Source organism: Astatotilapia calliptera, chromosome 2, assembly GCF_900246225.1.
Source record: "Astatotilapia calliptera chromosome 2, fAstCal1.2, whole genome shotgun sequence".
Taxonomy (NCBI): domain Eukaryota; kingdom Metazoa; phylum Chordata; class Actinopteri; order Cichliformes; family Cichlidae; genus Astatotilapia; species Astatotilapia calliptera.
In genome coordinates, this window is record NC_039303.1 from 33,556,882 (window position 1) to 33,568,506 (window position 11,625).

General features: G+C 40.4%; 2 protein-coding genes across 2 annotated transcripts; both read right to left on the reverse strand.

The window, feature by feature from the left end:
* Positions 1 to 1,093: 1,093 nt before the first annotated feature.
* On the reverse strand, positions 1,094 to 6,935 carry chic1 (cysteine-rich hydrophobic domain 1). Its single transcript, XM_026144348.1, has 6 exons — positions 6,710 to 6,935; positions 5,204 to 5,258; positions 4,111 to 4,266; positions 3,826 to 3,882; positions 3,326 to 3,385; positions 1,094 to 2,521 (listed from the first exon to the last, which is right to left on the reverse strand). Exons 1-6 carry the CDS (start codon positions 6,853 to 6,855, stop codon positions 2,471 to 2,473), a joined length of 525 nt encoding a protein of 174 aa, XP_026000133.1. The 5' UTR covers positions 6,856 to 6,935; the 3' UTR covers positions 1,094 to 2,470.
* A 1,377-nt stretch (positions 6,936 to 8,312) lies between these two features.
* Positions 8,313 to 11,418, reverse strand: cdx4 (caudal type homeobox 4). The gene is made up of 3 exons (XM_026180547.1): positions 10,981 to 11,418; positions 9,456 to 9,601; positions 8,313 to 8,607 (listed from the first exon to the last, which is right to left on the reverse strand). Exons 1-3 carry the CDS (start codon positions 11,414 to 11,416, stop codon positions 8,374 to 8,376), a joined length of 816 nt encoding a protein of 271 aa, XP_026036332.1. The 5' UTR covers positions 11,417 to 11,418; the 3' UTR covers positions 8,313 to 8,373.
* Between the last annotated feature and the right edge of the window lie 207 nt (positions 11,419 to 11,625).

Below are 11,625 nucleotides of genomic sequence, written 5' to 3' on the forward strand. Positions count from 1 at the left end.
CAGCAGTCCAGCCCTTCGAAATCCGTTGGTGATCATGGATGTTTTCACACTTTTCCACGCTGTCAGATTCCACCGGTGGAGTTGAGCATGACTTGCTTTTCGCAAGTTTATTGCCGCTCGTCATCCACGACTCCCGCTGAACTTGTAGCGCTACTTTGAAGTTTGTTTTTCTCGCTACTTGTACGGCACTATGTTGCCTGGCGGATGGACATGTGACCAACATACCACTCTTGAACCCCGATACTGTGTGTCTGATCACATGCCCTTCCGCCAGGCAACGTAGTGCCGTACAACAGCGGAACAAACAAAACAAATCGTCTTACGATATGACAAAAATCATGGATAATCCATAGAAAAGCCGCACCTGACTAAAAGCCGCAGGGTTCAAAGCTTGTGCAAAAAGTAGCGGCTTATAGCCCGACAATTACGGTGCTAGTTTTATTTCTGTCTATATTGTGAAGGTTAAATAAGTTTTAAATATATATACATTGCCATTAAAAGCCTGATGTTTTAATCCCCCAAAACCTAAATGTATCAGTATATTTACCACACAGGGAATCTACTGTCAGACTGTAGCATGTCCCCAAGTTTCTCATAATTTAAAAAGGCTTTTTAGGATGCCATATGTTGCAATACAATTGATATTTCTACTTCACACTACTGCAGCAGTAAAAGGTTACTGAACACTTCCTTGAGCTAAACCAGGAGAGGCTGTGAATGTGAAAACAAAAAGCACAGAGGACCATAAAACCCTCCACCCCAAAGTGAAGCCTACCACTACAGTACTTGTTGTGGTCAGGTACAGTAGAAACTGTATGTTCGGCTTGCTGCCTGCTGGTCCGTGTCATTAGGAAGCAGCAGTACGTTATGGTAACAGCATTCCTGAGTTGTATATATGTTGAGTAATTGCAGGCTGTCTTGTTAAAGTTAACGATTCACCACCTTGTTAAACATGACAAACAGCCACATTTTTCATCGCGGGGCAGCAGGCTGTGGTCAAAGTGCATCAGCCAAGGTCAGTCACAACCTGCTTCTACCAACATGACACACCACAGGTTTCATAAGGGGGAAAAAAGAAGGAAGTGGCAACAAATTAAATTCAAAATCGACAATTTATTTTCTCTCCATTGGGATTAGGTCACCATGATAAACACTTACAAAACAAAATGTAACAGGGACAATACTGGGAGCAGTAAACTCTCCTTTGTACAGGAGAACAGATTTCAACCTGCACTTCTCTGTGGTTTTCAACTATACCAGAGGCACTCTAATACAATGCAATGCAGCAATCTTTTGACTAAGATTCTGAAAAACAAAACCAACACTTGAAAGGATGAGTGAAACAAAGAAACCATCAGCTCAACACATCAGGATCTGTAGAAGCATGTGCTTCCTAACACTTCAGGAGGACCAAACACAGCACAGGGAAAAGTACAAAACTACAAAATTAATACAAAGTTAGTGGGGGTGGGAGAGAAATGAGTGGAAGTGCAGAGTTCAAATTCAAATCTTCCAATCATCTCCATCTTTAACGGATGACCAATCACTGAATGTCATCTTAATTGGCAAAAACCGCATGGTAACATGCACTGCTGTTGTCACCGGAAGAAAACTCAGGATCCACTCCAGTCTGAAATCCTGAACTTCATGTGCAACAATCAGTCCCAACTCTGGCATCAGGTACATAGTCACTATATGGCTTACAAGATAAACAGGTCCATATAAACTAGAAAGGTACGTAGACATCTTTCATAATCAAAACTATTGTACAGCAATATATTGGCAAAAAACTAAAGAGCTAAGTAACTTTATGTAAACAATGGTATACCACTGTACAGCTTATTCTAACATGGTATTTACAGGTCAAGTTCTTACTAGCTAGTTCCCATGTACAGAGGGTTCTTGTAAGGACAAAACACGGGGTGATGACGTACACTGTACGTTAGGCAATCTCAACCATCCCATCTACCTGCAAAGAACTGGATTAAAAGAGGGGAAACCCAACAAACAGCATCTGAGCCTACAGACTTGTTGAATTACCCAAAGCCTTCCTCCTCCTGTTACATGTAGTTTCTATTTTTTTAAATCATACATAAGGCAAGGATAGTTACGGAGGTGGAGGCATCACATTCTTTGCGAGGGATTAGTGATTTAATAGATGGGATACAGGCTGATGGTTCTTTGGGGTAAATGCACTTTTTGAGAGTATCACTTGTTTTGTTTTTTCTCACATGTAACAAAAACACATCAGAGTGCAACAAAGGGAACATGTGTAGTTCTGTCGGGAAATGTGCAAAATCTGCTCTAAAGCAAAGTGACAGTGTTGCAAATTTTAATGTACAAGGTACTGGGAGATTTACAGGGTCGTCACGAGACACAGCGGCGCAGACCCTTTTTTCCAACATACTGTATATACAAGGCACTAAGGATAAGATTCAAGGGCCACTCATCCAGTCTGGCAACGGCCTCGTCAGTCTGGTCGGAATATAGGATATTTGGGTAGGAATTCTATAAGAATCACCTGAAGAGAGGAAAAACACAATTTCGCAAGGTTAAAATCCAACTGTTTTCACCAGAGCACAAACATTACTAGTTACTTAACTAATCTCTTTATTACACAGACAAAGACAAAGTAATCAAAAGTTTAAGTTTAAGTAAGAGATTTGAGTTTCTCTGGATTTCTCTGAAAATCAGCTGCGGGATCACTCACATACATGCGGCCTAGCAAATCATTTAAATCAGCGGGGGTTGGTTACATAGGAAGAAAAACTTGTCAAAGCAATGACGACCAGGAGCACCACAAACAACACACGCCACCTCTCTAAAACTGTTTCAACAGTAACTACACATCACAACCTTCATGAAGGGAGGATTTATAACACAATGAATGTATTTGGCTGCATTTAATTACGCCAAGTTACTACATAAACAGACAGACTTTATACGTCATATATTTTTCTTGACTTTTATATTTACATTTAGTTGGAGCTGGAAAGGTGGTACTAAAAACCAAATAATTCCTCATTTATTAAGTACAAACTTTCTTTTTTACTTTGAAAGGTTTCTACAAATTCACAATTAAATATCAGTTCATTCTAGCAAAGCACTAGAAAATGAGTCATTATTAAATAATCTGCAAATAACACTTATATATTTATATAACATTTCACTTCCCTTTTTGGTCCTTTGTCATAGAAACTGCTCATCCTTGTTTCCTGGACTGTTTTTTTTATTAATCCATTTTACCGAAAAACAGTTGAGCAGCTAAAAATGATCTGCAGATTGATCAGTAAAGGGCATAGTTGAGAAATCCATGCCTACTTACATATTCCATCATATTACTGCTTTCACATTTTCTTTTACTGAGCTTCCAGTGCAGCCCCAGCTGATGAAAGAAAAAGAAAAAAGACAGATACAATGAATGGACATCTCCCTCACTCTCAAACAGACACAAAGACACACACACAAATGCACAAACAAAGGAAATCTTCTCTTCAGTGTCAGGGGAATTCGAGAGAAGGACTGTCTGGTCTCGCTGGGGTCAAACTGTGGCCAGACACCCTGAAGAGCTTCCTTTATACCTTTGCACGGCTACTAGCTGTAATTTGTTGCTGCGAGACAAAACAAAATTAACATGGACTTTTACTGCTGACCTCACGGTCCTTTCAGGCACTGCGTACCAGATTGCACCAGATCTGACTGGCGGGTTAAAACTTACACAACAGATTAATGATGTTTATCCATCACGATGATACTCATCTTACACACACTGACACAGACCAATTAAGCACTTTTACTCAGGTGCACTGTAGCCATCCTCCTTACCTTATGGTATAGTCGGTTATTTTCCCACTCTAACAGCTTCTGAATAGACCGCCTCGTCTTCGGGAACAGACCACAGAGGGGAAAAAAGGGCATGCCCGTTAATTCAAACAAAAATACACATTACTCAGTTTAACACGTGAACAGGTAACAGTTATTATTATTGAACGCAAGTTGTTATTACCGTCTACACTTAGACCAATTGCTATAACAGCCCCTGAGTAATCAGCACTGATGTAAGGGAGAGTTAAACTGTCCAACTCGTGTCACAGGAGATTTGAGACTTACTCTCTTGTTGAGGCAGATAACGGGCCATAGGCTGCAGCCTACTGTACAGCAACAACACAGGCAGCCACAAAGAAGCCACTTCACATTCACAGGTAAGTTCTTCTTCAAACAAGCATTCACCCTGCTGATGCTGGTTTTGAATTCCTCTGGTGCTACCTAAAGAAAAAGGGACAGGACACGTAGTGAAATGAACATGGGAACTTCTCAGAAAACAAGGAAGTTGGATAATTCAATTGTTTCTTGGTCATGTTGACTTGAAAAGATTTCTCAATGCATAAGAAACCTGTGCACAAGGATCAAAGAGCTTTAGAAAACCAAACAGGTAGATATTTGCAGATGTTGTCCAGAGATGAGATCTAAATACATTCCCCCAACTTGCTAACCAGGCTTTGGACTGTTCAAGGCAAGGAGGGACTCAAAGGAGAGATAAGCTCAGTGCCTGTGGCAGCGCCGGCCAAACAACTTGAATGGATGCTCATTCCTCTCTGAGCCTGTACGCCATAAAACAGGGGTCGTAATCTTTTATGACAGGATGCAAAGGTCTCTTTGCAAACAGCCAAAGACCATAGAATAAAGCCCAGCAGGGCCTGATCTGCACCCTTCAATCATCATAATTGTGACCTCATCCATCACATGTCACCCTGGGTCACAATACCGAAGGTACTTTTTATTGCCCCACACTTCCCTCGGCCTGCTCTTACCCCTGCAGCCTTTTTGTGTTTCTGCGTCTGACCCAGGAAGCTTTCCTTTCTTGTCTACGGCAGAGTCTTCATTTCATTATTTTATCACCTGGTGCTGGACCCTCCGAAACACTGGGCGCCAACTGAGCACCATAGCCAGCTTACTCATTTACAGAGTTGGACAGCAGCTCCTTTTCTATGCAGTGTGGTACGCTACTTATAATGAATTTCCATCAGATCAAAACCCCTCACGGAAGGCTGAATGGGGAGGACTGGGGAAGTTAGGGCTGTAAAAAGCCCAAAAGAACTAAGGAATCACTGCAGCTTTAATTGCTCAATTCTTCCCACTTGGATTTGAACAGAAAGCAGTCTGCAAGACTGAAGTGCAAGAAAAACTTAAAAAGCAACTGTACCTTTCCCGTGAGAACAGAGGGAAATTCTGTGTCAAATCTGTTGCTCAGTCCAAACCTGAAAAAAACAAAACAAAACAGAGCAGATATGTCAAAAACAAACACTCAATAACAACAAAAATTAATCTAAAGCTAAAATATATTAGCTGCTCCTTATTTAACACTATTTACCTATTTTAATTATAACTTTATGACAGAAAAAAGGACAACATTAAACTAAAAATGTCAGCAAAGACTGTTTCCTATTTCTGTATGGTGTATAGGCCCACTGTAGAGAGATCATGCTGCACTCACATGGGTTAAAGACAGTCTTGACTTTTGTGTCAGTGTCTCTTGACAGGCTTAAGCAAAAGCATAAATTTTATCTACTGTTTTTAAAACAGTAGATAAAATGCACTTATATGTCACCATGTACACATGTTGACCAACACTGCAGAATTGGGTAATAAGATGGCCTTCATCAATGGTGGGTATTTTTTATATCGATCTGCTGTTTCAGTTCTTCAGTGGATAAAGTAACCCTTGTTAAGACAAGGATTTCATTAATTCTCTCCCTGGCTCAAAAAGATGGAATATCTGAATCAGATTGTCACCACTGGAATCAGCCAAACTGCTATTTTAAACATTAATAATTGAGAATCAGTGCAGCTTCACTTGGAGGTTACTTTATTTCTTGATGTAAAGAAGGATGAAAGAGCCACATCCATGGGATTCTGCATGATTGCTAGTCCATTGATTAAATAACTGTCAGCAAGTCCTTGTATTTACTTGATATTTGGCATGCAATCAGAACTTATCCCTAAAAATCTGATAACAGCCTTATCAGTACCCGAGGATGACTACTTGAGTCTGAAAAAGTTCTGCAGAATAAAATCAGCAGGGTGCAGCAATCCTCTAGCAGCAACAGCACCCTTCCAAACAGCTGATTATGTTTTCAAATTTGGGCTTTTTTCTGTCGTAGTTATTCTTAATAGCATCCACGTGTCAAGTTGAAGAAAGCTTCCAGCTTGGCCTCGGCATCAGCTCATAAGGTGAAGGATGAAGATGAAGGGTGGATCTGATAGCGATGACAGTGACAAACATCATCTTATTAAGTCCCTCTGAAGGTTGGACGTGCCTCGGGCTCTATCCCCCATTAATCAACATGATAAAGTGCAAAGGTCTCCATCATATATAGGCAGTTAAGGGACAAACAATTATGAAAACTACAGTAACCATTGCGAATTAGCCCACGACAGGTAATGTAATGCGAGTCAAAACACAAGGATGAGGACTTGTAGCTAAAAGAGCATCTCACGTAAACTTGACCAACGTTAACAACGGCTGCGCCTGCCAAGTTTTAGGTTGCCATGCTGACATAAAGTCGTTAACGTGGGTTTACGGGGAAACAGCTATACCCTCGACCAAACATATGGCTAACTGTTTTGATTTCCGTTAGCTCGCAGGCTAGCCTCAGCTAAACAGGCGATACCGGAAACAGAAAGAAAGCACAAACGTGGCTCCACTTACACCGTGATGTGCCCGGCCCCTCGCATAACCACGGGCTCCGGACAGTATCTGGGCAAGTGCTCCTCGCTCACTACGTGCTCATCCTCTTCGTCTTCTAACTCATAAATGGTATCAAAGTCCGCCATGTTGGGTAGTAAGACGCTCATGACGTCTACGGCGGGGCCGCGCACGGACGCACGAGGCCACGCGCGCGAGAGAGCCACACAGTGTGCATAGAGGAGAAGAAACCATCGCCCAGCTGAGTCCTGAAGGACCAGGCCTGGTATTAGACCGGAAAAATACATGTATTTAATAATCCACGGTAATATTTGTGTATGTGCAGGTGTGTGCATGAGTGTATACAAGGAGGATGGGGGTTATTGTTATTACTCTTATTATTAGCTGTTAATTTTTGTCCCATCCCCAATTTGATCATTAATGAAGTATAGATAATTCACATATCCCCAATATTCCCCAGTTCTATTTTTTTTTCTTTCCCCCCACTTGCTCTTGTTCTTGTATGTATTCTGTGCCTTGGCCCGTCTCGAAATGTATTTTTCCAATGGGAGAATATGTCAGAATAAAAGTTTCATATTCGGGGATAATCAATGAACTTCCTCATTTCAGACATATGCAGAGGGTCAAAGTCAGGAACACCCCGTAATAAGCCACATGTCAGCTACAGAGGCTTGAACTACTCACTTTAAATGACAATAACCTGCTTTGCTGACCTTTTCCAGACAAATGAAACTGCACCCTAACATAGGCTTAAATCTACAATGTGAACCGGTCCAAATGGATCAGGAAATTAAAAATCCCATTTAACTCTTTTGTATCTGATGCTTTTGTATACATTTACATGTATTCTTTTAGCCACATACTGAAAGGCCAAGCTTTGCATGTAGGCCACTCAAACTCTTTGTTTATTGCAAGGCTACCGACTCTTTTCATGTTTACACTTGTCAAATCTTTTAAAATTCCAAATTAAAAGTAGATGCATTGAAATGACGCAAAATTATGCATCAAAGGGGAAAAAAGCCTCACGGATGATGTCCCTGGCTTTTTAGAACTTCTTGCAGTTAAATTTTAAATAAAAGGCCATGCTGAGATGATAATTCCCTGGTTGATATACCAGTGAACAGGCCTGGTTAGGTTTTTATTCTGTGAATCCCAGATGCACAACAATTCAGAAATAAAGAAATTGACAGATCTACTGCAAAACACCTTTTATTTACATTTTCAAAGTTGCCATTAGACGACCTCTCTACCCGTACCATCTGTTTGATTGATTCACAAAACTGTGCTTGAAAGCGTAAACGATTTGTCCAGTTAGATTTAGCTTCACGAGGTCCAGTGTAATACTTCAATGGCATGTCCCTGATTTCTCACGTTATCCACAAACACATGCACGTCATACCAAATACAAAAAAAGATAAGCTATTTATATCTTATTAACTCACAAACGTTTTAAAACAGTTTAAAAATACTTCGATTTTCTCCCCCCCCATTTCGTTAAAACTACTCTATAAAAACTAATATTTGAAGAGCCTCTAGCGTTTCCTTGCTTTAAAGCAGCTGTTTATCCGCAGCTTTGTGCTTCAGGACTTGGGTTCAGATCCTCTGGCTTCCTGTCAAGTGTCCTGTGAGTGCCCACTTATGTGTGATCGTCCTCAGGGCGAGCTGTTCTACTGAGTCACAGTCACTTGCTGTATATTCCTGATAGAGGGCAAGGTGTTCATTCCCTGAGGAGGGTACATAGAGCCGTGGATGTCCGTGGGACTGAGAGACCCCGGAACCGGCAGAGGGCTGACTGAACCCGGGTCACTGTGCACAGACCCGCTGCTGCCGTCGGACTGACCCATCTTTTTCTTGATCAACTTTCTCTCTTTAGCTCTGCGGTTCTGAAACCATATTTTCACCTGAGGAGACGCAAAAAGAAAGAAAGAAAAAATTATTTGATGAATATTTTCCTGTTCATATAATTTGATAATTAACATACAAAGCAAATAACGTGTACATCAACAGGTCCACAAAATAGGCCTGAAAAGCAAGTATATATAACCCAATTGCTTTTTCATTTTATTCTCTATTTTATAAAATTAAATTAAATAAAAACACCCAATTAGAAACCTTTTCCCCGAGTCTGGGCGTTCCCTATTTTTTCTCTATTTTGTCCACTGGCATAATGAAAAATAAAATAAAATAAAATCCAGGTCTGTAAAAATAGGCCTTGAAAGGAAATAAATAACAAATAATTTGTTGTTGCATTTCTCGTATTTTTTATTTATTTATCTTTTTAGTAAGGCATTACTCTGACATTTTTTATTCTCTGAATTATTTATTGTCATACAAAATTAACAAAATTACATTAAAATGTTGAATATTTACTAAATTAAGCATTTAATAGAATAATTTCAAACAGAAATGTGAAAATGTATAATACAAAGCGTAATTAAATCACCGAAATAACTACAAATAATTTATGTTTCCAATCATAAATTATTTGCAGACCCTCCCTGTCCAATAATGAATTTATGCGGCTGTAATATAAATACAGGCACAATTTATTGCCTGACAATACTGACCTACTTTTGTGGTTAGAAGCACATGTAAACATACAGCTTATTTTACGTATTTATATATTTTATGCCATGTGATAATTCTTTCATATAGAAATTACTATATAGGTATATTTATATGATATTAATTCTCGTTTCTTTAATCAATAAAAGGACAGAAAATAAAACAGTAATTAATAGAGACCAACCTGTCTTTCCGACAGACCGAGGTTGACAGCCAGCTCAGATTTCCTTCTGATGGTGATGTATCTGTTGAAATGAAACTCCTTCTCCAGCTCCAATCTCTGATGGTCTGTGTACACTACCCTGTACTTCTCCTTCGTCCTTGTCTTACCTGTGAAGGTGAAAAAACAAAAAACACATAGTCATGAAGAGGTTGTCTGCCCGTTTTTAGGATCATCTGCTTGTAGCCAAGTGGTTGAACTGGAAGGTTTCCCCCCCGGAGCAGGCTGCATGCCAGGACCGGTCTATCGACGCATAGCATCTTTATAAGCTGCGTCTTCAATACACATGTCTCTGTCTTTTCAACAGATACGCAGTTACAGCTTTTTGATCTTGCTTTGATGACAGCTGTAGTGCGCTGAATTTCAAAGAACGACGAGTCAGTTCCTCCACGAGACACGGGAAAGACATCTGAAGAACCCGTGGGTTCAACTCAGTTCATTCTGCGTAAATATCCAAATTACTGTCTGAATGTGGGCTATTGCTATTTGAAATGGCTTTACACTTTCCCAGGTACAAATGTGTGTGTCATCGGTCTAATGGAGGAGTGAAAAAAAAAAACAACTAAAGGAAACCAGTAAACTCACCATGAATTCGGCTAAAAGATTTAAACTGATGTCTGGATATTATTTTAAAAAAAAAACACTCCTATATGGCATGGATAAAATAGCTCTACTGTAAACCAAATACATTCAATCTGAAATGCATAAAATCCACATTCTTTTGTGAACGTGTAAGTACTCTGCGTTTGAGATATTAGCTGTGAAAAACGTCACTCTTTTCCGGCAATATAACTCTTGGGAAAGGAAGGGAGGTTGGCGCATATCAAAGCGAAGAGGTGCTGAAAGAAAAAGGGACACTGCCTGGATATGACGGATAACACCAAACACTGTAACAGAGAGGCCGACCTTGCATCTCCTGCAGTAATGACATTTACATCACAACTGGGCCTGGCGCCGATTCCTTGCACCTTTTAAAATTTCTTCCATGGGAATAGAGCAGCCAGAGCTGCTGGGCTCAGGTCTGGGATTAGAATGTCAGGCCCATCCTAACATCATGTATATCAAAGTTAAGACATGGAAACGGTTTGTGGATACATTTGATGCCATTGGTAATTAACAGAGTTTCCACAGAAGCCAAATAAATTATGACCTTATAAGTAGCCTATTTAAGATTTAACGAGGTTTTATATTCATAACAGTTTAAATTTAAGCAACCTGCAAAATGCACTGTCACAGGACCGGAGTTTCCTTCTGCTCGTTCAACTTCTTTTCAGTGGTTTTTTCAATTTTCCGGTTGTACCCTTTCCATCAGTGTGGAGTTTGGTGTGTTTCGATGGAACTTGTTTGATTTTACACATTATTTGAAATGACATGACCTGTGCGTAAATGGACGCAGAAACTAAGCCGCGCAAAAAACTAATTTCTGCTGCACAACCAGCTTCTCTATTCCTTAAATACACAGAACAGCATTTTGGCACAATGGTCTCACCTGTAGACGACGATTGCGCAGTTTTGCTCATCCATTGGTATGAATTACGCCTTTCCCTGCCAGGAGAAAGTTGTGCAACATTAACGTTGTCCGGTGGCGGTTGTAATACCGCAGATCCCGGAGGATGCATATGTGCGTACTCGTTTGAACAGTAAGGAACCTGTCCAGGAGATGAGTTATTCATGGGCGTAGGAATAGTATTAGGGGGTCCCAAACTATAAGCACCCCAGTCCTCTCGAGGGGCGCTATATGAAGGCCCCCAGCTCCCCGTAGACTGTGGGTGCGTATCCATGTTTGGCACATGATGGTATCCAGTAAAGTCGGGGTACTGTGGTGTTGAAACAAAATTCTGTGGAGGCAGATTGATGCTTGATCTTCTTACAGGCCCTTGGTGATACATGCCGCTTTCTTTATCCAGTAGGTATCCAACATACATGATTTGGTGAAAAACCTTTAATATATCAAAACAGCTGAGGGGTTATGTTGCCTATTTTAAGGCGACATTGTCTCCCTGTAGCTGTTTAAAAAGCAATCCTTGTGGTTTATAGTCCAAATCGGTTCCCAGAGAGAAATGCAAAGTAGTTCCAGCCTGTCTCCAGCCTCACATGCTGTGGCTCTGTTGACAAGAGACCAAAGGTACACTAA